The sequence below is a fragment of the Cebidichthys violaceus genome, unplaced genomic scaffold (assembly GCF_023349555.1).
Source record: "Cebidichthys violaceus isolate CVI_PGR_0920_01 unplaced genomic scaffold, fCebVio1.0.p SCAF_25, whole genome shotgun sequence".
Lineage (NCBI taxonomy): Eukaryota > Metazoa > Chordata > Actinopteri > Perciformes > Stichaeidae > Cebidichthys > Cebidichthys violaceus.
In genome coordinates, this window is record NW_027176428.1 from 3551021 (window position 1) to 3575112 (window position 24092).

Sequence of the window (24092 nt, forward strand, 5' to 3'; positions counted from 1 at the left end):
AGAGATACGAGGCAAAATCTGTTGGCTCAAGATTAAGTAATTCACTTTAACTAGCACAGAGTGTAGCCTTACAGCATTGCAATCCACAAAAGGGATTAAGGCAGCTGATCAGCTAGCGAGCTCAGATCCCTTTCAGATATACAGCTAATTAACTACTGTAGGTCTATACGATTGCCATCGGGCCTGTACACAAGCTGCATCTGCTGGTCCAGTGGAGCCGACAGCCTTCATCTGTTATCTCTAGAACAGTGTAGCTGCATAGCAACAGGTGAGAATTTGTTTAACCATATGAAAATAAAGCATTGTTGCATGGCCAGCAAATAGTTTACAGGGGTTAAGGCCCACATGTCAAGCATCCACCCTGCAGACATATCCTTGAGCAAGATGCTATTTGTCTAACATTTATACATCAAAGTTACATGTAATTAAAGAAAAAGAAGGTTCTCTTTTGCCTATTTCAGATGGCACTCGCCTGTAAATAATTGATAATGCATTAACTAGAGTGGGGAGTTTTAAAAGTACATAATGTGTCCCCACCATTCTGAGAAATGCACCATAAAATCCATTACCTGGTGTGCATCCAATTCGAACCTCTAAAAAAAGAAGTTTTGACGTAATTGAGGAACCACAATGTTCCCTTTTGTCCTGTTTGAGAGCTCTCACCCTCTCACCCCCTGGTGTGTTGTCTGCTGCTGTTACCGGCAGACAGGATGTCATATCTCTACCTCCACACACTCATCCCCACTGAGAAGTGATACACAGATTGGCACTAATTGCTGGCCTGTCTGCACTCCCACATACATACAAACACACACACACACACACACACACACACACACACACACACACACACACACACACACACACAAATATGTACTTTCAGATGAGATCCATTGTTCCATTTCTGTAATAGTCAGAACTATATGGAGAAAATAAATGCACCCTTGTGTCTCAACTTTATTTAGTTTTAGGACACTTTACCAGTGCTGGGTGTGCATGCGTTCTTTTAAAACGCTTGGAAAAAGTCTTAAATTATTCTATTTTTAGGTCTTAACAAGTATGACAGTTTAAATCCAATTACCAGAGTTCTTAGTTTTCACCATGCACTTTTAGGTTTCTCTGTGCTGTCCAATTTTTGTTCGTAATTGTAGAGTTTGCGTCTACATTTCTATATCTGCTATTTGAACTTGTGTCCTCCTGACATCCTCTAATTATTCTCCTTCTGTTATTTTTCCTATAGTGCCCATTCAGCTTGTTTCACGTCAGAAAAAAACATTGCATTGGATACTTTTTCACCTTTTGTTTCATTACTTGGATCTTTTAATTGGTTTTCACTTTATGATGGCACCAATAAAGTTCCTTTTAAAGTCTTGAAATGTGCTTTAAAACCTACTAGACGCAAAAGTAGCCTATATGTAGTTTTATAAGTAAGTGCTAGTTTCAAATTCATATCAACAATAGCATAAAATGTCAGTGAATCAGACTGATGTGGGTCAAATAGTTTCAAGCTGTCCTCTACATTAATTTTAAACAGTTTTTAGATTCCCTCTATGTCCTACTATCTGAGCTACTACACTGTGGAGGTTAAAAAAAAATGCTGAAAACTATATGCAAATACTTCAGGTCTGATTTATACTGTGATATACACAGCATTCACCTTAGTCCTGTTTCCTTGTAGATGGGCCTAGAGCATGAAGAAGAGAAGATGGAGATCAAGAGACAGGTGTCAGAGTTGACCCTCTCCCTGCAGGAGCGTGAGTCCCAGATCAGCAGCCTGCAGGCTGCACGTCTTGCCCTCGAGAGCCAGCTGCAACAAGCAAAGACTGAGCTGGAAGAGACCACCGCTGAGGCTGAGGAGGAGATCACCGCCCTCAGGGTAAGACAAACACGTGCAAGCACATATGGGTGCAATCAAAGTCATTCATAGAAATACAGGTGCACGTACCAGCCTCATTCTTTATCATTTTATGTAGCGGTCTGATGCAGTTGTATTTTTTTGCTCTTGTTTCTCACAGAATCACAGAGATGAAATTCAGCGCAAGTTTGATGCCTTGAGAGACAGCTGCTCGGTAAGTGCTGCCACAGCCTTTTGTCTCTGCTTTCAGCAGCAGCAGAACAATTTTCAAAAGGTTTCACAAGACATTTGAATATATTGTGATTAATGTTCAGCTTTAAACGTTCATTCTAATGTAGCATTTTAAGCTACTGAATCAAGTCTTTGGCAACGAACCACAGCTTGCATTGATTTGGCATTCTCCAAGAGTCCATACAGTACATATATTTTTACACATATATATTTACTGTAACTTAATTAACATTAACAACAGGTAGATAGATAACATTAATACAAAACGTTCAACAAATCACCTCCCTTAACTTTCAAATGAAACATCAAAGAGATCTTATTTTATATTTTGGAAGAAACTTCAATGTACACATTTTTTCTTTTTTGGCTTCAGTGCCAAGAACCTGGAAATATCTGTTCACCTCTATAAGCAAAGCTAACACCTCTACCTGTTTGGTTTTGCTTCAGGTGATCACGGACCTGGAGGAGCAGCTGACACAGCTGAGTCAGGAGAATGCTGAGTTGAACCGCCAGAACTTCTACCTGTCCAAACAGCTTGATGAAGCGTCGGATGAGAGGGAGGACCAGATGCAGCTCAGCCAGGAAGTGGACAGGCTGAGGAGGGAGGTGGCTGACCGTGAGATGCATCTCAACAACCAGAAACAGGTATCACACACACACACACACACACACACACACACACACACACACACACACACACACACACACACACACACACACACACACACACACACACAAATACAAATGCTTAAAGGGCCTGAACATAATTAACTTTGTACCTCATGTTGGTAAAATATAGTGGAAAGTTAAAGATATTGTAACAAGTCGAGTTGTGCTTTTAACCAATTCTATCCTCATGTCGCAGACCAAAAATGTGATTAATCTAATCATTAAGCCTCATAATGCTGAGACTGTGTGCCATCACTGAGAGAGAGAGAGAGAGAGAGAGAGAGAGAGAGAGAGAGAGAGAGAGAGAGAGAGAGAGAGAGAGAGAGAGGAGAGAGAGAGAGAGAGAGAGAGAGAGAGAGAGAGAGAGAGAGAGAGAGAGAGAGAGAGAGAGAGAAAATCATGTGGTTTCGCCCAAAAGCTGCGAAAGATGTTCTCTTCACTTTTGCTTGTTTGTCCTCCCAGAACATTGAGACACTGAAGACCACATGCAGCATGCTGGAGGAGCAGGTAGTGGAACTGGAGTCCCTAAATGACGAGTTGCTGGAGAAGGAGAGGCAGTGGGAGGCTTGGAGAGGAGCCCTGGAGGACGAGAAAAGCCAAGCTGAGAGACGCACCAGAGACCTGCAGAGACTGTTGGACAATGAGAAGCAGAACAGGTGATGTGCAAAACGTGAACACTTAAATGTACTTACGCAGTTATTATAAATGAGAATGACACTGTGTATATACATTAAAATGTATTGCTATTGTAAGACTTGCTATCGTGCTGTTCACAGGCTGCGTGCAGACCAGCGCAGCACTGAATCTCGCCAGGCAGTGGAGCTGGCAGTCAAAGAGCACAAGGCTGAGATAATGGCCTTACAGCAGGCCTTGAAGGAGCAGAGACTGAAGGCTGAAAGTCTGTCTGATACTGTGAGTCACAAGTGGTTTTGTGTCGTACTTATGATCTAACTTAAACCCCATCTGCAGTCCTCTAAGTAAAAGCAAGAAAATCCACACTGTTTTGTGGAGGTGGAATTCAACTCTGTTTCAACGATTTAACATGCACTCACTCGCCTGTTCTCACAGCTCAATGATCTGGAGAAGAAGCATGCCATGCTGGAAATGAACGCCCGCAGCTTACAGCAGAAACTGGAGACAGAGAGAGAACTGAAACAGAGACTGATGGAAGAGGTAGAAAGCTAAACACACCTCTATTCATTATATTTAAATTACATTTATGTTATGGACTTTTCCCCTATAACTCAATCGTTCAAAAATATTGAAACCAAGGAGAGAATTTAGCCAACTGTTTAAAGAAATGTACTGTGTAGTGTTTCAATAACATTTCTTGAAACAATTGGCTAAAAATGTTTGTCTGTTTTAGACACATCTCCTCTTAATTCAGTTAATTAAATTTGCTACACTTCTGAAATGTGGCTGATTTTGAATCTGATTTCCTACTTAAAATATCTGTCTGCTGGTGTCCCTACAGCAAGGGAAGCTGCAGCAGCAGATGGACCTTCAGAAGAGCCACATATTCCGTCTGACTCAAGGCCTGCAGGACGCCCTGGACCAGACCGACATGCTCAAGACTGAGAGGACCGACTTGGAGTACCAGCTGGAGAATATACAGGTGCTCAATTGAAAATACCGTTACAATGTGATGAATTACAGCCGTCTCCAGGGAGAGACAGAGTCCTCGTCAGATATTAGAATAGTGCGAATGATGTTGGCAAGTAACAAGGTATCTCAGGGGACCAGGAGGATAAAAAGAAATCCTAATTCATGTGTCCTCAAAGGGAATTCATTTAAGGTAGTCTTCAGAGGTATTTCCTTCTCTGAAGATTTGTTTTCCTTCCTGTAGGCTGTATACTCCCATGAGAAGGTGAAGATGGAGGGGACGATCTCCCAGCAGACCAAGCTCATTGACTTCCTCCAAGCCAAAATGGACCAGCCCACCAAGAAAAAGAAGGTCTGTGAAAACATGTTACGACAACTTCAAGCCATATTAGATTGATAAACAGCTTCAATCCAAAATGTGTATGTATTGCATTTTTCTTCTTGCACAGTATTAGTAACATGTTCCCTCTCTGAATAGGGTATATTCGGACGGCGTCGGGAGGATGTAGGAACCACGACTAACGGGGCACTGGTTCCACAGGCCCAACCAGCGGTCCCCATGCAATATGGTGACATGAAACTGGCTTTTGAGAAGGAGCGGTCGAGATGCGCTGATCTGGAAGAGGCTCTGCAGAAGATGAGGATAGAGCTACGATCCCTCAGAGAAGAGGGTAGGTCCCAATGTGAGGCAGCACAGTAACAGGTTTTTTGGTAATGGGGGCAAGATATTTCCAGCTTAATAGCTACTACTGATCTAATATTACGTTGTTTTATTTGTTTATGGGGACACAGCAGCTCATTTCAAAGCCCAGGAACATGCAGCTCCTTCCACGCCGGCCCAGGCTCGACATCAAATCCTCATGTCGGCCATTGTCAAATCCCCAGAACACCAACCCAACCCCAGCAGTCTGCTGAACCCCTCCACCCGCTGCAAGGAGACCTCCACACCTGAAGGTTAGTCTCACAAACTGAACTAATAAACAAACACACAGGTAAACTCAATGCTGCCAATCAGCCTGAACATGAACCTAGGATCAACTGTTCTGAAGCTGTACAGTGTCCCCCATAGGACTGTGCCCCCTTATGCTATCAGTTTCAGCCCAAATGGACTCTCTGTTCCCTTATTTTGTTTGTATGTGGTGTGTGTGTGTTCTTTCTATGGCCTGTCTCACAAAGCAGGATTATGAAATTGAATAAAGTTGGATAATTTAGCTCAGTGCATGTTAAACCTGGAGCTCGCTCCAAACTAGGGACATGGACTGAACTAAAAAAAACAAAACACTGTTTTGGTTTTGTTCACTGTGGCTTTATCCAGCTAACATTGTAACCCTGCTCGGGCCTGTCTCACAAAGTAAGAATAGTGGATTAGCCGGGTAACATTGGTTTTAATCCAGGTTTTCTACTATGACCAAGCTAAATTACCTTTTATGGAAACTGAACCTTTGCAGCATATATCATAGCTGTGTAGCAGGTTCGGTGTATCATCTCAAAATGTGTAAACGCCCCATCTCCTAAAAAATGGAAAAGAAATTCCAGAAAAATCATCCTATGCCAAAAATACTGCATTTAGACCACCTCACAGACCAACTGAATCTCTAACCACAGCATCATAAGTTATAAAACCACGAGATAGACCATGATGTGTGTTTTATCAGACGCGTGTTTCGATTACACTAGCCTGGCCAAGTTGAACTTGCTTTGTGATTCAGGTTCCTTCCTGTCCATGTTCCTTCGCTTTCACATAGCTATTGTTAGACTGCTCTCTCCTTTCTGTCTCTTTCCTCTCCGCTCCTCACAGAAAAGAGGAGGGTCACCTTTGAAAGTAAGTTAGCAGTCACCACAGTGTGTCATCTCACATGCATGAGCTCATCTCCATGCATGTTATACTGCACCTGCTCATATGATACTGTATCTGTCTTATTGTCCCGCTGTCAAGCTAACTGAAACTTGACCAAAGACTTTAATCTTAAAGGTCAAGTTAGACGTGATGTACTCCTCTTTTTTTTCTGCATCATTCCTGGAGTCATGATTTAGATGGCATATGGTTGGATAGGTAGCTTTTCGCCCAGAAACATTTTAATGCTTTGGTCATTGGCATGCATAATCTGAATTTGACTGGAACATGAATATACCTAATATCTTAAACTAGAAATAATTAATTCATTATTCAAATTACCACATGCTGCCTGGAAGGAAAAACTGAATCTCATAATTTTAGCCTGTAACAAAAATATTCTGGTGTCATATTTCTCTTTCAGTAACTCCTATGCCACACTTTTTCTTCACTTTTTGCAGAGTTTGGTCGTCGCGTGAAAGAGAGAATGCATCACAACATCCCTCATCGTTTCACCGTGGGCCTCAACATGAGGGCTGCCAAGTGTGCCGTCTGCCTGGACACTGTGCACTTTGGACGACAGGCTGCCACTTGTCTAGGTTTGTACCCTGCACTGTAGCTGGTAGTACTGAATGTGAAGATATCGCTTAACATTGCAATATAATCCCCCTCTTATTTATGAGACTCTTATTTTTCCCACCCCCCCTCTCTTTGTTGTATTACAGAGTGTAACACCCTGTGTCACCCTAAGTGTTCACCGTGTCTCCCGGCCACCTGCGGTCTGCCTGCCGAGTATGCCACTCACTTCTCAGAGGCTCTGTGCCGAGAAAAGGCAAACTCTCCGGCGCTGCAGGTCAAAGAGGCCAGTGGGCATGTCCGCTTGGAGGGCTGGATGAAGCAGCCGAGGTAACATCAGACCCCAGTCCTTTACTACCATACTGACAATGAACCATGTGTTTTTTTTGCTTTGATAGTAAAATGCATTTGTGTGTTTGCTCACACAGAAATGGCAAGCGTGGTCAGCAGGGCTGGGAGAGGAAATATGTGGTGCTTGATGGAACCAAAGTATCCATCTATGATACTGAGCCCAGAGAAGGTCAGTACTTTATTATTTGTACTATTCAGATACATCTTAAACATGACAGTTTATCCATTCCCATAATGAGACAGTTTGCAATCACCTAAGGCTTTATATTACCATGTAGATCAATACAGCAGTATCAAATAATAATGTAGTTTTTCTTCTTCTGCTAGACTATATAAAAATGGAGGAGGAGTTTGAGCTCTGTCTGCCTGATGGAGAGGTGACTGTTCATGGAGCTGTTGGAGCCTCTGAGCTCATCAACACTGCCAAGTCAGGTACTGGATCAATACCACCTAATCCTGCTGCACTGAGCCTATTTTTAGGATTTAAGTGTATCATCCTCTCCCCAAATTTTAAATTAGATCCACATCATGTCCAATCTGTGCTTTGAATCTCAAAATACACCAAAATGTTGACAGTTCTGCTCAACTGTGAAATTAAGCTGTTTGCGAGACAGCCATTCAGTCCGTCTTTCTGTGTGTGCGTGTGTGCGCGCAGACATACCATATGTGTTGAAGCTGGAGTCACATCCCCACACCACCTGCTGGCCAGGCCAGTCCATCTACTTCATGGCTCCCAGCTTCCCTGACAAGCAGCGCTGGGTGGCCGTACTGGAGTCTGTGGTGGCGGGTAGCCGTGGATCTAGAGACAAAGTGGATTCTGATGCTGTAAGTATTGTGTTTGTATTCTTTCTGCTTGTGTCAGGCCTGTTTGAGTTCACAATTTGAGCTGCTTATAAAGACAGCCCAGTGTCTCTTTTTTATACAAGACAAACTCACTTATTATGCTCATTTCATAGAGTAACTTTATCCAAGGGTGGCTGTATTGTTGGGTGTGAAGACAATATATTGAATGCCTCCATTAAACATCAGCCAGTGCCTTCACTTCGTTTTCTCTCCCTCCCTCTTCTTTCTGTCTCTCTCTGCATGTTCTCAACATCCACGTCTTCTATTTGTGTGTCGTCATCGTCTTTGTTGATGTGATTATATTGTGCGTGTGTATGTCCATTCAACTCGGTTGTGTGGATCATATTATAGGCAGGTGTTTCTAAAAGACAGAAGAACCTTTCCCCTCTGGTTCAGGTACAGTAAGTAGCTGCACGAACGCTTGGGCTTCAGTCGACCGACCGACTGAGCATGCAGTAGCTGTACACATCTATGCATACAAACACTGATGCTGTGCAGCGCAGGAGTTATGAATATGTACTGAATACATGGAAGTAACTGGGCCTGTGAAACACACACTCACATCAATTACAGCACACACTCATAAACCTACATAGTGCATGGATGTGAATAGGCACTGCTGTGACCTCTGGTCTGGTGTCATATGCTATGTCATGCATGCTTCTGCAAAAGCCATGCACTGCTGTAGCCCCCTTCACTGAAACCTACAGGCACATGTACACACTCGTTCAGTCTGCAGGCTTCTGCTGTTGCTGAGTGTGTGTTTATTGCTGTTTTAGGAGCACTTTCCCATCCCTCTTTCATTCAGTGTTAAAGGACTCTTGGAAATAGTTTTGCATTATCTCTGAACTACATGTCCGCGTTTCCAAAAGGTGTTGCCCCTGCCTTGTTTATTGTGTTATTTATTCAAATATACTTCTTTTTTTTTTGCCTAACAGCAGATTACACTACATGGCCAAAAGTATTTGAACACCCACCTGAACATGTGATTACTGAACATCAAATTAGAAAAAAAACTACAACGAACTATAGATTTCCAAAATTGGCATTAATATGCTCCACAAATTCCCAGACTTGTTTGATGTCAGAGCTCTGTGCAAACCAGTTAAGGAAGTAACTGGGAATCTTATGAATTATGAATCTAGCGTTGTACACAAGGGGACCCGTTATGCTTTAAAATGAGCATTTCCACACAAATGGCTGCTGTCCAATCATACATGTAAAAAGTATATATAGTATATCGCCGCCATCAGACAGAGTTACACACACTGTACAGTGTTGCGGTATAAGCAAGAGCAGTAAAAAAAGAATGAAGCACAGTGGGTTAGTAGCTACCTGCCCCTACAGACTGAGGATAAAAGCAGCCTTTCAAACGACTGGGAAGTGCCTTGATGCTACGCTATCGCTTACCTGATGCTAGCAGTAACGATAAGTGATGGCCTGGAAGTGCTATCTAAAAGGCCTTCTCCTAACTGTTGTTAGTTCGAATCACATTATTGTATAAAATATCATAATATGGTAGCATCGTTTCCCTGTGGGGACCAAACCAAGAAAAACAGCCCAAGAGTACACAAGTATGTGGATATTAGTGTCTACTTTTGACCACATAGTTTATTCATTAAGTCACACCGTTTTCAGCCCAATTAGTCAATTTCACACTGCAGCCATCGTGACTTATTATTATTATATTATTATTATTATTATTATTATTTTATTATTATTATTATTATTATTATTATTATTAGCTGTCTGGCATAAAATGGTCATCCGTATTGTATATCCTGAGGTAAAAAGCATTTGAACAAGCTTTGAACACTGGTGATAATTAAAAAAAGGCACAGCCAGTGTTCAACAGTATGTTTAATGAATTTAACTACTTTTCGCAACTGCTATTGTTGCTATGAAGTGATTGTTTCTATGGCCAATCAGAAAACACTTCTTATTGTGTCCACAGCACTGAGTGTCAGAAACTGAAGTACTAAAAGTTTACCACATATGTTGGTCAATTCCTACTATTTTCTTGTATCGTTTACTTACTCTTTGTTTAAACATTATTATTAAATACATCTTTTTGAATTGTACATAATGTTGTGTTTAGTCAAAATTATTTTTTTTACGGTTGTTACAACATTAAACACATGGAAAAAAAATGTTAATTGGCAAAATAATGAAATCGTAACATTTTGGCATTGAAACTTAGGTATTGTAGTAAGTATCACACCATACTTCTCCCAAATTAAAAGTTTCTTTGTTTGGTCTTTGGAGAAAAGATGTCCATTAATTGGTGCAAACATCCTCAGCTTCCTTGTGAATTGAGTTAATAGTGAAAGATGGATCCACTGATACAAATAACATACATCTCTGTGTTTAAGTTGGTGAAGGCTCTCTGCTGTCATTCTTGCTGGGTCATCTTTTTCTGGCTCTAAAGCAACTGATTTGTTGAAGATTGGCCTAACCTGAGCCCTCCCTCTGCTCCATGTCTCTCTCTCTCTCTCTCTCTCTCTCTCTCTTCTTCTGCTTCTTCTTGTCTTAATAGAAACTTCTTGGTAATTCTCTGCTGAAGCTGGAGGGTGATGACCGTTTGGACATCAACTGCACTCTGCCTCTCACTGACCAGGTACAAGGACAGAAACCTGCACCATCAACAGGAACATAATTAAGTTTTTATGTTTTTGCTATGTTTGCCATTTAGTTGACTCTCTCTGACTGCTACGCCACTCTCTTTATGTTTCACTCGTTAAGCTCTTCTAATCTATCTCATCCTTTCACTTAGATCGTGTTGGTTGGCTCTGAGGAGGGTTTGTATGCTCTTAACGTCATAAAGAACTCTTTGACCCACATTCCCGGGTTGACCTCCGTCTTCCAGATCCAGATCCTCAAGGAGCTCGATAAGCTGCTGATGATCACTGGTCAGTACATGATCTTAACTTAACATTATACATAATTAGAAGTCTGTAATTTCAGTTCTCTTGTCAGTGAAAGCTAACAAGACTTATGCATTATTGACATAATATGGCTTTTGTTATATTCCCAGATCATTTATTTATTCTGCATCTTCACTGTAGGTGTTTGTAACAATTATGAATCTAGATACACAACTATCTGATGTATTACATGTTTTGAAAATCGGGCGTAGAGATGAAATCAAGCCTTTTATGCTGCCCCTATACATCAGATAATCCGTGCATGTAAATGCACGGATTGATCATGTGGTTGTAACGTGGTGTGTTTGTTGTGTCTATCAGGAGAGGAGAGGGCCTTGTGTCTGGTGGAGATCAAGAAGGTGAAACAGTCTTTGTCGCAGTCCCATCTCCCGGCTCAGCCTGACCTCAACCCCTTCATCTTTGAGACAGTCAAGGGATGCCACCTCTTCTCCTCTGGAAAGGTGGGTGACGCTGTTGCCACTTAGAGCAGAGCAAAAACTCCTCCTCGTTAGACTGTTATTTAGTTAGAGTTAATGAGCTGAACATCAGTAGCGGAGCAATGTGCTGTCTGATTGCAGATATTTACTGCCGTCCTGATTGCGGCGTTGTTCTCTCTTAACAGATTGATAATGGGACCTGTATCTGTGCTGCTATGCCCAATAAGATTACAATTCTGCGACACAATGAAAGCCTGAACAAGTTCTGCATCAGAAAGGTGAGTGGGCTTTGAAGACGGATAGGGAAATGATAATGTCACGGAGGAAAAGGCCGTGTTTTGTAGAAAAGTAGCTTGTTTTTGCTGCAGGGAGTGATGAGTTTGAAAAGGTGTTGAACGTCTGTTTGTATTTGCAGGAGATTGAGACGTCCGAGCCCTGTAGCTGTATCCACTTCACTGGCTACAGCATCATTATCGGCACCAACAAGTTCTATGAGATTGAGATGAAGCAGTATGTGCTGGAAGGTAGGTCGCCAACCTGCTGTGATTTATTCGCGGTGGGCATCGACACACAAATCCTGAATTGATATGTAATAGTGTCATAAAATAATATTTTCAGTCAACCAGATGGTGGTTCTAACATTTGTGATTCTATCGCTGTGAAGTTTCAACATTCACACCCGAACGAGCTGACTGACATCACTTTTTTTTCAGAATTTCTTGATAAAAACGACGTGACACTAGCTTCAGCTGTCTTCGCGGCGTCCTCCCACAGCTTCCCCATCTCCATCATCCAGGTCACCACGGCACCACAGAAAGACGAATACCTGCTCTGTTTCCATGGTTAGAATGTTATCTTCTTTGCACACATGTGCAGTACATTGTGGATGCAGTTGAGCATGTGCACACACAAAAAAATCAGAGAGAGGAAATCTGCATTTATGGAATTTTTCTTGCAGAGTTTGGTGTGTTTGTGGACGCATACGGCCGCAGGAGTAGAAGTGAAGATATCAAATGGAGCCGTCTGCCTCTCTCGTTTGGTTCGTTTAAATCAGTTTGTTCCGTATTACTTTCAAAGATATCTCTTTAATGGTCAATGTATGATATGAATGTTTTGGTGTTTCAGCCTATAGAGAACCCTACCTGTTTGTGACCTACTTCAATTCTCTGGATGTTATTGAAATTCAGGGACACGCTGCTCTGGGGTAAGATTGCCTCCTGCTCCTGTGTCAGTACCACTCCATCAATTAGGGCTTACACTAATTAGTTTCCTCCCAGTCACATCATCATCATTTCGTGGGTCTTTACTGAGTGTCATTGCATATTGTAGTGGTTGAATTGTTAATTTCCCATTACTGCCAAAGGGCTCATTAAACACCTCGACAAGAATCATCCATTTCAGTCACTGCTCTTTTTCTTTGTTTGTTTTTTTTTTTTTTTTTTTTTTTTTTTTTTTTTTTTTTATATATATATAAAGGATCCAGTGTCTGATGTTTCCTCTCTTTCCAGGCCCCACTCATATGCACACCTGGACATCCCAAACCCGCGCTACCTTGGCCCGGCCATCTCCTCTGGGGCCATCTACCTGGCCTCCTCCTACCAGAACAAACTGCGGGTCATTTGCTGCAAGGGCAACCTGGTCCAGAGCCAAGAGGGTGTAGGTGACCTGCAGCGAAACGGCTCCGGACGCAGGTGAGGACACTATTTATTCAACCAGCTTCAGGTCACTTTTACTGTCTGTCCATTAACCATTTTACACAATTACACTAATCTCTGTGTTGGGTATTACTTTGGTTACTTTTTTCATCTTTCAATTTTTTTTTTACTGTCTTTAAAGTCACCACACATGTTGAGCTGTAACAACATTTCAAGTTGGATACACCGAATATTGGAAACTCTCAAGTAGCGAAAGTTTCAAATATCTTGTCACATTCGGAATCTTATATTTTTGATCAAAACATGTTTTGTTAGTTTTATTTTGGAAAAACTCTTGTGGGATTTTTAACTTTTGCTTTTCTAGACTTGTTTTGATTTTATTTAGAAATGTTGGTATCTGCACCAGAACTTACATATCATATTTACACTAGTATTAAATTACTTTCTACTTCAATTTCCTAGTCTATATAATGGCACTGTATGTGGAGAACCAATCTAATGTGGAAAACAAATAAATCAATACAGTTAATGCTCAAATACATTCAAATAAATGAATGAATAAATTGACAGAATACACAAATAAGATGTAACCCCATAACTCTGTATTTTCTCTGAATTCACATCCCGTAGAGGTTTGATGGGCATCTGCATTATTTACATGTTGATGAATCAATTATGCTGTGCCTTCATTTGTCTATTAAAGGAAAATAATACAACTTAGAGCACAGAAAAATAAATCCTGCAGACGGAGAATTCATCTAAAATATAAGATAAATATGTGTGTTTTATTTTTATAGTTCATTTCTCAGTTTACTTGAGCATCTTACTTAGAGTGCTAATAATATTCATTCATTCATTTTTTGGTGAGGTTTGGTTCTCCCTATGATGCAGAGACACACTATTCTCCTTTATTCCATGTACGCTGGTGTTGTTGAAGGACCAATGGGACTAGTTGGCACTGCTTGGCACAAGGTGGCATCCACAGGTGGTGATGGTTAAATTGTGGCCTTTATGTTTGATCTGGTTCTAAAATAGGAGAGTAACACCTCCATTTTGCTCTTTACAGGAGGAAGAGTTCATTTTTTATCTGTAACAAATCCTGAAATAGGTCTTTTTAAATTGAAATTGCTTTTTAAAATGCCACCTGTCAAATGTAGAAAGAAAATTGATGAATAAAGACTTCCGACTGAGACTCGTCTATTTCAATTTGAATCTCACTAACAACTGAGCCTTTATTATTCATAGTGCTGGTTTTGCTCTTTAGTTGTTGCTGTCAGCCTCTGACTGTATTCTCATTTAGGAAACTAAATTGTGTCGATGGGTTCAGTCTTTTCAAACTGTGAATAGCAAAGTGCTACGGCTTGTAAAATGATTGTGAGTCCATCATCCTCGCTGCATCTGTGGACTGACCCGACAGTGCCAAGCTAAGCCCATGGCCTGAGACTCAAAATACCCTTTCGTTTGACTAATGCCCCCTGCCCATCTTTGTGCCTCGGTTCCTCCCTAACAGCCCCAACAAGCGTGGGCCTCCTTCATACAATGAGCACATCTCTAAAAGACTGGCAGCCAATCCCCTCGTTCACTCAGATCCCAGCACGCCTCACCGCTACAGAGAGGCTCGCACAGAGTTTCGGCGGGACAAGTCCCCCAGCCGTCCACTGGAGAGAGAGAAGTCTCCTGGCAGGATGCTGGAGAGCCGGATCGCGGGGTCTCCAGGAAGGGCCATGGCCGACCCTCGGCTAGAGCGCTCCCCGGGCCGGGCCATGGCAGACCCTCGGATGGACCGCTCTCCTGGCCGGATGATGGACGTTCGTAGGGAGAGGTCCCCCGGACGATTCGAAGAGCGCCAGAGGCTTCATACTGGTTCAGGTTGCACGCCCATAAACCCAGTTAACAAGGTTTGTCAATCATTTATACTGTTTACGGTCTTCTCCTCAGTTGCTATATGCAGTTGATACACAACTGTTACTACTTAATTATAATGATGGTAGGAAAACTCGTTTTTAGCCATAATAGCGGCGTGGCTCAAGAGATGACTCAGTCAGTCAGTCCACTTTGATCCAGACTAAAATATCCCAACAACTATTTGTAAAGACATTCTTGGTCCCTAGAAGATAAATTACTGACTCGATGGCAACCCCTTGACTTTTAATGCTACCAGCATGTTCACATTTTCAGTTTTTAGCGACATGTTTTGAGAGATATTGGAGGGGCTGTCGTGGTATTTGGTACATACAGTATATCTGCGTTGCGTAGAGGAGGAATCCAAACGACTTTGGTTTCCACGTTGCTTTTCCTGTAGCGCCACCAGCAGGTTGACATTTCTGGTTTTGAGTTAAATGTCTCAACAACTATTGGGGTGGATTGCTGTGACATTTGCAACAGATATTCAAAGGTCCCTAAAGGACAATGACTTTGGTGATCACCTGACTTTTTAATCTAGTGCCATCATCAGCAACCTTCTCATCAGCCTCACCTGTTTTTGCTTGTGTTAATTAGCAGTTGTTAGCATGCTAACAGGCTAAATTAACAAAGTAACTTAACATCAGGGTGTCAGTCAAGGACTTGTTTACGTGCCTGTAGACTCTTATCTTGTTATTTTGTATGCTTTGGTTCAGATTTTCAATTTAAGTGTTTGAAATTATTCTAACAGTCTAAGTGGTAGTCCGTGCATGCGCGTGTATTAATCTGACTTCATGTTTTTGGTTTGATCCTACAGGTTTGGGACCAATCGTCTGTTTGAGAGACAGCAGAGCCACACACCCAGCACAGACAGAGAAATGAGTCGATGGACAGGGAACGGAGGGAACAGAGAACTAGTGAATGTGTCACCAATTCATGATGAAACACTGCCACACATCAGTTTTGCCTGACATCTAAGCTGACAAACCCACAGAGGAAAACAACTGTAGCCATCAGAACAGAGAGAACGAGACAAATAAATAGATGTTTTCTCAATGAACTGACCCAAGTCAATAAAGGTCAACAAAATGCCATATTTAACAACTCTTTGAGCAGGGTTTTTTTCGTTGTATTTGAAAATGCGCTCTGTACTCCAAGAAGAGATTAGTAATTTGATTAGATTTGTTCTTCAAAAATCAAATCTGAGTATCCGTGTTCTCAACTTTAGACCTGACTCGGTGGGTTTTGGTAGTTACCGTTCTCTGCCTACTCCAGACAGTAGTGACCACAATAGATAAGCACAGCCGTAGCAACTTTATCTCACAAGTCAATGCCTAAATATTTACAAAGTTTCACCCGTGAAAATGGCAGAAGTTCACTCAAATTAGTATTAAAACAACTGGCTCAGCTCTGTCCCCTGTAGCCACAGATTGGTCCTGTACATCTGATAACATTTCTGGCTCCAGCCCCACGCTGACATGTCAACACACAATCATTATCAGCTGACTACAATCATTCTCTGCTAATCTCTCCTCAGTCGAGACTTTGGTTAGTTACAGTGACAGGAACCGGCTGGAGCACAAATATATTTCAATAAAATTTAAGTAGCGGAATCCTCCCTGCCCTGTAGAACCACACACACACGACACGATTGTCTGCCATCGGATAAGTCGACACTAAAACTGCACTACCCACAATCCCCAGCAGGACTTTCTAATCCTTCAGAATGCTATCTGACTGTAAATAGACGAGACATAATTTTATATATATTAAGAAGGAATTTCAAGGCTGGATAAGCCATGTCTATTTTTGTTAAAAACAAAAAAGTGATTACGTGTCCTCTTGAATGTCCAATGAGTATTCTTTTAACATTTCCAAACATCCTTTATCAAGTGAGTGATTGTATCTGGATCCAACTCGTGTATGCACTTCCATCTGTCAAAGGCAAAACCTCAGTGCTGAACTATATGACAGGAGGGGGGGAAAAAATCATGTTCGAAGCTTACAACGTAGTACTTGAGCATTTCTTTTTCTACGTCAATTATATTGTATATAACCCAAAATTGTCCACGGTGAAGATGAAAATATTTGTTTTTCCTAATTCGTAAATGGCATGGATATGTATATCTGAAATGAAACGGAGTGTTGTCTTCTGCTTCTGCCACATTTGGGTTATATTTTTATTCCACGATTTAACAACAAAGCACGTGAAAAACATGACCTATTTGCACAGTAAATTCATACAAGTATAATTTCTTAACTTTCTCCTTTTCTTTTATTAAGGCACTCTTGGCAAGTTAAACAACCTTAAAAGACACTAAAATCCATCCAAATTTATTTTTGGCTTTCATTGTCAAGCTGCTTAAGCTTGACTAAAATATTTCATTTCTATATATCATAATTAGATCGATGGAAATGGAATATTATTGTGGTTTTCAGTATTTGTGTTTTTTTTAGAATATACACAGATGAGATGCCACACTTTAACTTGCCCAGTGTGTCTGTTAACAGAACGGCGATCAATAGGAAGATGCTTCCTCAACTCTCTGGATCCTCTACGGTTCTTTTTAGATGTAAAACACTTCCTGAATGTATTAAAGCCAAGAAAATAGAGCCGATTCATTGGTCAAAAATGTTCAACAAAAAGCACCCAATGCTACAGATTGCACAAGATTTCCACTGGTCTCTACAGGACTCTATACAAAAGGGGTTCCCATCCTGTTATATTTTATTTTTATATTATTTTTTAATTTGTATTTCTGTTGTCACATGGTTCTGAATCATAATGCTGTAACGCTGGATATGATATTGATGTCTGCTAACAAATGTTTTATTAGCGTTCCCTGTCAAGATTTTGTCACAGAATATTAAATATTATAACCATTGTCTTTCACTTCTACTTTGCCTCTTATGTTGTACTTGTGTGCCTATGAGCAAGTGACATCCTTTCATAGTTTAGTTATTATAAACTGCCGACTCAGAACTCCTTACTCATTCTCTCTATAATGTGAGGGAAGAGAGAAACGGATCATTCTTGAAGCCCTCTTCGCTTGTGCTTTCTACTCACCCCTCACACTTGAGGCTGCCTGTGAAATTACTATTTGTCTGTGTCCATTGTGTTAGAAGAGTTCAGTCTATTTATAGGCGTCTGATCCCGGAGCTCAGCCAACTCAACAATGGCCTGCCATTCCAGTCACGGTAGCTGCAATCAGAAACTGAGAAGAGCTGAAGCGAGAAAACGTTTTCAACAATAGCATCTGCAGCCATAACTCTTCTAATTCTGACCTGCTTGTACACACCATGTTGTGAGATGATACCAGGGACATCTGCTGTCGCTTCATCACCAGCGTTTTATTTGACAGTGAGTGGACTGAGAGCAGCGAGGCTTTCAGCGCCTCTCTTTTTATAGATCACACACCCGTGGCCTCACCTTCTCACCCCGGCCCATTCTGCTCATTTTCACAGACTGTCGCTTTTCTTGACCTGGGAGCACACAAGTGACACTGGACGACGTGTTAACAATGCAATGGCAAATTGTAAGAACGTGTTCAGTGTCAGCAGTGTCTCACTTGAGTATGTTGCGCCTACTGCTGTTGACAACGCTCAGCATAGTTTCACGAGCTCTTTAAAGTTAACACCAGTGTGGTGTGCAAAGTTGATCGAAGACGGCCTTTGATGCGGCGCCTTGGTCGGCCTGTGTCATCTCATTGTTCCTTTTAAAGCATCAGTGTTTTCACCGTGTTAATCTGTCATGGACAGGATGGTACAAGTACATCTATCTTTTAAAGAACTAGTGCAGTGTCCGTTCAAATTATGCCTGTTCAGAACGGGTCAATTGCTGGGCCTCTGGTATTCCTAGTTGCAGCTTTCTCGAGAACCGCTCTTCCAAACAACTTCACAATTAAAACAGTGCTGCCTTGGATCCATACTATTTAGCATGCCAGAAAAAGATTTAGTGTGTCCCAATATATACTATGTCAAATACAGTATGCCAAAAATACCAGGATGTCTTACTGTATCCCGTCACATTTTGCTGTGTTCAAGCCAGCATTCTTTCCTTACTACTCTGACTCTTAATATTAAGATTCACACAAGTCTTAATATTGTGGCAAGCAACGCAGAAGGAATTGTACCCAGCAGGCCGTTTGGCATTGTAACAATAGGGGTCCCCTGTCAATTGAAAGACAGAGACTCCTTCCATTTTTGTCAGATAAATGAGGTCTCATAAATAGTTTGTACTATGCACGCTGGGCCATACTGTACTATGAGAGCATGTGAGAAATGTGACTACGGTTGGCGGTAACGCAGTCCTGACAGGTCAATAAATTATACTTAAGGATCTGGCGACTTCCACGCGCTCTCATCATGTCTTCTATCAAATGCAGACAAGAAATTATTTACACACATATCAGAATATCAAATCAAAAGTTAATATTTCGTTGGTTAAAGTAAGTCAGTTCAAGCTCAAAGTTCCAGCCCTTAGCTAAAGGGTTTCAAACAGCACTTTTGTGTGTCAAAAATCTTTGAAACTTTTAAATACAGTTTTTTAAATATACCTTTATTTTGTCATCTAAACAAGTTTCATCTATTCAGGTAATAATTTTCTGTTTTCCTGAAGTTTTTAGTTATTAATTCAAGGACCTTTTCAAGAGTAAAGTTTCCTGAACACATTTCTTATTGCCGGGACAAACCTGTAACACTTTATGAAGTCTTCATTTTATAAAATGTTAAAAATAAAATAAACTTTGTTAATTAGATGTATATTGTATTCCGCCTTCATCAACGCCAGTTATATTTCTTTAGTTAAGTTACATGTAATAGATTAGGTGGGGGAAGACTGCATTTCATATACTGTAGTTTTAAGAGCGAACTGGATCACAAGATTTAATCCACCCTTTGAATTGACAATTCAAAGGGTGGATTAAATCTTGTGATCCATAGCCAATTTTCAGATGGAGTCTAATCAGATTTCTGAAATTTTATTCAAAAGTCATGCAACTGGTCAGCTGGTAGAAAACCCCATTTCTGCCATATTAGGAACTATTGTCTTTTGTGACTTTATCCCATCTGTGGTGGAAGTCTGGTTCAACCTGGGTGGCAATTTTTGTATCATTTCCACAAAGCAGTGTTGATAACATCCCTTTCATCAAGGTAATGCCACGCCTTTCTATCGTTTAAGACTGGTCTGTGGACAGAGGGCACTTTAAAGTAATTAAATGCTTTAACCTTCTGCTCTTGATATTCGAAACCAGTTATTCCAACCTCTTTGTCCAATGTGTGCACGTGTGTTTCTTACGAGCATGCAATACTGTATGTGCTGTATGAAGCATCATTTACCTGTCACTTCCTAAAGAGGGCATAGTTTATAAATATCAACCAGTGGAGTTGAGGGTTGGGGGCTACAAAAGGGCGCCCACAATCTCCCCATTGTTCACTGTTATTGTTGGTCTGACCTCCCAGCTGCTCAGCCATGGTAAGTCATTGTGTGTGGGATGCTGTTTGATGGCAAGGACAGATATGGAACATTATTTTTTTTTAGGGTTCAAGGATGCTTAAATAACTTAACAGTGGACAGATGAGTGCAATAATTTAAAACTCATCTGTATATTTATATAATTTAAAACTAGATATTTCATACTTCCTATTATTTTTTGGGAGTAGCTTAATGAGATGAACACAGGTTGATTTGAAAACTTAACGTTGCAAATTTTTCTATTTTTTCTAACTTTTCATCAGACATTGGATGTGTGCACATATGCATGTGTGTTATTGCCCATAAGCTATTTTCCACCTGTTATAACACATGTTCTTCATGCGAGCCATTTCATTGACGTTGTCTAACACTTAGCTTTACCCTAATTGTCTTATAGTGTCTGCCTCACCTCTTCTACTTTTTTTGTGCCAAAAGGCCCCCAAGAAAGCCAAGAAGAGGACAGCAGAGGGAGCCAACTCCAATGTGTTCTCCATGTTTGAGCAGGCTCAGATCCAGGAATTTAAAGAGGTGAAAGCTGCTCAATCAATGTTTTATTCCCCCACTGATTTACATTTGACTGGGAACAACATGGGAATTGTGGAAATGGTGTATGAATATGCATGTTAGCTCGCCATGTTGAGTATTATGATTGAAGTATTTCTGTCTTTAGAAAAAAAATACACCGCAAGGTTTCTATTTCTTCCTACCTCTACGTCCTCCCTCAGTCCTTTTCATTTCCATTGTTCATCACTGTAGTATGCCCACCTGTCTATTCTTACTGTCCCTGGCTCTGCAGCAGTGAGGCCTGTGGTATGCCGCTATGACGGTCGGTGGTGCCCAGACATCCAGACTGTGTCATCAGTGATTAGGCTTCACATAAACTGCTGGGCATGCCCTGGATGCCATGCTAAACCTTTGGGGGGGTTACGCAAGTTCTAAATACTTAACAGTGCTCATCTATGAAGATGGCACACAAGATATTCAAGGAAAGACCGAGAATCTAAAACCATGTGTGACAGATTGAATTTTTTCTTTCTGTGAAGTGGGCTGGAAGCGTGTGACTGCAATCTGTTTGCAACTCTCACTTTTCAAGGCGGAGAGACTCATTTATGTGTTACTGTATCTTCTTCTGTGTGCTGACCTCAGGCCTTCACCATCATGGACCAGAACAGAGATGGCTTCATCGACAAGAATGATCTGAGGGACACTTTTGCTGCTCTAGGTATGTCAACAACCCCCCCCCCCCCCCATGTTCTTACAAGATGTTGCGAGTTGATTTGCTTTTATTGCAGATGAAAGACCATAGTCTTTGAGGAGTAATCATGAACTACAATGCAAAACTAAGATCAACGACACTCGAGGTCCACGTTTCACTACATGCGCAGCAACGGAATCTGCTCGATCTGATTGTTTCGCATTTTGAATGTTTCTTGCCACAGGACGTCTCAATGTGAAACAGGAAGAGATTGACGAGATGCTCAAAGAGGCTCCTGGCCCAATCAACTTCACCGTCTTCCTCACCATGTTCGGCGAGAAGCTGAAAGGTAAGGACGTACAAGTCAATAATGAAAATGTATTAAAAAATGAATAAACAAATGAGTAATGCAAGTATTAATTTGAGTATGTTTCGAGAACGGAATACTGACTTCTTGAATGTATCTAGGTGCTGATCCAGAGGAGACCATCCTCAACGCGTTTAAAGTCTTTGACCCTGAGGGGAAAGGCGTGCTGAGGAAGGACTAGTAAGTGACTTATCACACTCCACTTCTCACACAAAGGCAATTTGCAATATGCAAATGAATTGCGAAGAGTGTTGTGTAAGCTTTTCCCTCACAATTTATGACTGTGTCTGAGTCGTAACGCAATCATTCATCCCAGTCCAACTAATTAATGACCAGCACATTTCTTCCTCATGTGAAAACAGGCCTCATCACCTCATACGGTGTTTTTTCTCTTTTTTTCTGTTCAGTGTGACACAGATGCTAACAACACAAGCGGACCGATTCTCCCCTGAAGAGGTACATTGTAGTACTTTTACCCTAACTATCATTATTATGTGTAAATGCTTTGTGTGTGTGGGTGACTCCAAAGTGCACAGAAGGACGAGCGTCATCGTACATCCACGTCAGAACATTTTTTTTATACACCCCCCCCAAAAAAACCTCAGTGAATCATCATAACAAGTTTTCATGCATACTGAGCTATTGTTTTTGTGAATTGCTAAAGCTCTGAAAAAAACTGATGGTAATATCTGTTTTTTTGTTGGTTAGATGGTGCAGATGTTTGCTGCCTTCCCCCCAGATGTGACAGGTGACCTGGACTACAAGAACCTGGTTCATATCATTACCCATGGAGAGGAAAAGGACCAGGAGTAAACATTTCTGTCAACATCAAATGTAAAGTCGGTTTGTTGCCAGTACATGACATGAAACTGGCCCACTGCCCTTGAAGGAGATATGGACTGTGGTTTATTTATGCATCTTTGTCTCTGTACAGTAGGATCAAGACAAGCGTCGACATAGTGAGCTCCCTTTCTGCTTTATCCCCAGTATGTTCCCACATTCACTCGAGACTAATTAAATTATTTTCCTTATCATTTTGTACACTCCACACCACCTATCCATTTGTTAGGCCTGTGCATGTTCGTCTAATAAAAGTTTTCAAAGACAGAAGCCAGCTGTCTGATTTTTGAAACATTTTATCAAGACAATGAGAGGAAAGAACTGTATAATCAGAACAGAGACTCTTCAATAGAGATCACATTTCTTTGGGTCATTTGTTTATAGGATCATCAGATTGCTGCTTGAACTCTTGGTGATACCAGCTAGTCTTTTAAATCCACGTAAGGTAGTGAATGTGTACTTCAGAATAGTAGTTGGTGGTCCACTGAAATCCCAGAGAGATTATTCCAAAACGTGTGTGTGGCATTGTTTGTGTGTGTGTGTGCCTGTGCATTATGCATGCACAAATTAAGACGTGTGTATGGTGTGCGCACATTCAAATGTTTGGCTACTGAAACAGAGGGCTTTAGCGAGACAAAGCCCCGATGTTATTTTAGTGCTGTGATGATGTGAGGAGGGTAATGCTATACTGTGGACAGGCACACAATAGGATACCACCAAGCGATCCTATCCCGCCCTCAACTACCCCTCTTGCCAGACTTTGGCGGGGTGAAAATCCCTGGTTGTTGGCAGCTGGAGGGTCCAGGGCAGCGAGAAGGTATCCAGCTTGTCAACCTCAGACTAATGTATTGCCTCCTTTGGAGGAGGGGAGATATGTATGAGATATGAGGGATAAGTGCTTGGATCAGCTCAGATTTTCCGGTTTTACTGCACACAGAGTTGGCTCTCGTTAACCTCCAGCAGCAACAGATATTGAAAAGCTCTGATAAACCCACTGTACACTACATGTTCAGCAACAAACGGCAGACAGACATAGTTAGCGCCACGCTGGTGAACTTGATGGAACATTTAGCTGCTAAAGAGCCAAATATTTCCCTTTCGAAGATAATCAAGACAAAAACAGCAATAAAAGGAGAGCTATTATTTATTGGACTTCATCAGGTGGCCAGAAACATGGCTCCAAATGAATGCTAATGTTGCTCTGTATCTGCTGTGTTTGCAAACACATTAGCCATAACTAGCGAACATGCTATGTGTATTCAGCTTATTGCAGAGTTCCTCTATCCCCCCAAGTAACCCAAAAAACCCTCTGAATGCAGCTTTGATGTTGATGCTGTC

General features: G+C 41.3%; 2 protein-coding genes across 4 annotated transcripts in view; both read left to right on the top strand.

Moving 5' to 3' along the window:
- The window catches only part of cita (citron rho-interacting serine/threonine kinase a), a 37861-nt gene extending 20109 nt beyond the window's left edge, over positions 1-17752 (top strand). For 2 of the 3 annotated variants that reach the window (XM_068720244.1, XM_068720246.1), the window contains exons 22-49: positions 1679-1876; positions 2016-2069; positions 2534-2731; positions 3218-3411; positions 3532-3667; positions 3824-3928; positions 4230-4370; positions 4602-4709; positions 4836-5028; positions 5150-5311; positions 6156-6179; positions 6653-6790; positions 6917-7097; positions 7196-7287; positions 7446-7550; positions 7774-7943; positions 8313-8357; positions 10498-10578; positions 10735-10870; positions 11207-11346; positions 11508-11600; positions 11738-11846; positions 12036-12164; positions 12281-12361; positions 12448-12526; positions 12831-13013; positions 14488-14875; positions 15697-17752. In XM_068720244.1, coding sequence (XP_068576345.1) covers positions 1679-1876; positions 2016-2069; positions 2534-2731; positions 3218-3411; positions 3532-3667; positions 3824-3928; positions 4230-4370; positions 4602-4709; positions 4836-5028; positions 5150-5311; positions 6156-6179; positions 6653-6790; positions 6917-7097; positions 7196-7287; positions 7446-7550; positions 7774-7943; positions 8313-8357; positions 10498-10578; positions 10735-10870; positions 11207-11346; positions 11508-11600; positions 11738-11846; positions 12036-12164; positions 12281-12361; positions 12448-12526; positions 12831-13013; positions 14488-14875; positions 15697-15720 — 3687 coding nt within the window. In that variant the 3' untranslated portion in view covers positions 15721-17752. The remainder of the gene's footprint in view (positions 1-1678; positions 1877-2015; positions 2070-2533; positions 2732-3217; positions 3412-3531; positions 3668-3823; positions 3929-4229; positions 4371-4601; positions 4710-4835; positions 5029-5149; positions 5312-6155; positions 6180-6652; positions 6791-6916; positions 7098-7195; positions 7288-7445; positions 7551-7773; positions 7944-8312; positions 8358-10497; positions 10579-10734; positions 10871-11206; positions 11347-11507; positions 11601-11737; positions 11847-12035; positions 12165-12280; positions 12362-12447; positions 12527-12830; positions 13014-14487; positions 14876-15696) is intronic. The other variant, XM_068720247.1, reaches the window with a different exon arrangement.
- Positions 17753-20321: 2569 nt separating this feature from the next.
- myl2a (myosin, light chain 2a, regulatory, cardiac, slow) lies at positions 20322-23024 on the top strand. The gene is made up of 7 exons (XM_068720129.1): positions 20322-20352; positions 20788-20880; positions 21499-21574; positions 21792-21896; positions 22016-22094; positions 22322-22370; positions 22623-23024. The coding sequence occupies exons 1-7, from the start codon at positions 20350-20352 to the stop codon at positions 22725-22727; spliced, it is 510 nt and encodes a 169-aa protein (XP_068576230.1). The 5' UTR covers positions 20322-20349; the 3' UTR covers positions 22728-23024.
- Positions 23025-24092: the final 1068 nt, after the last annotated feature.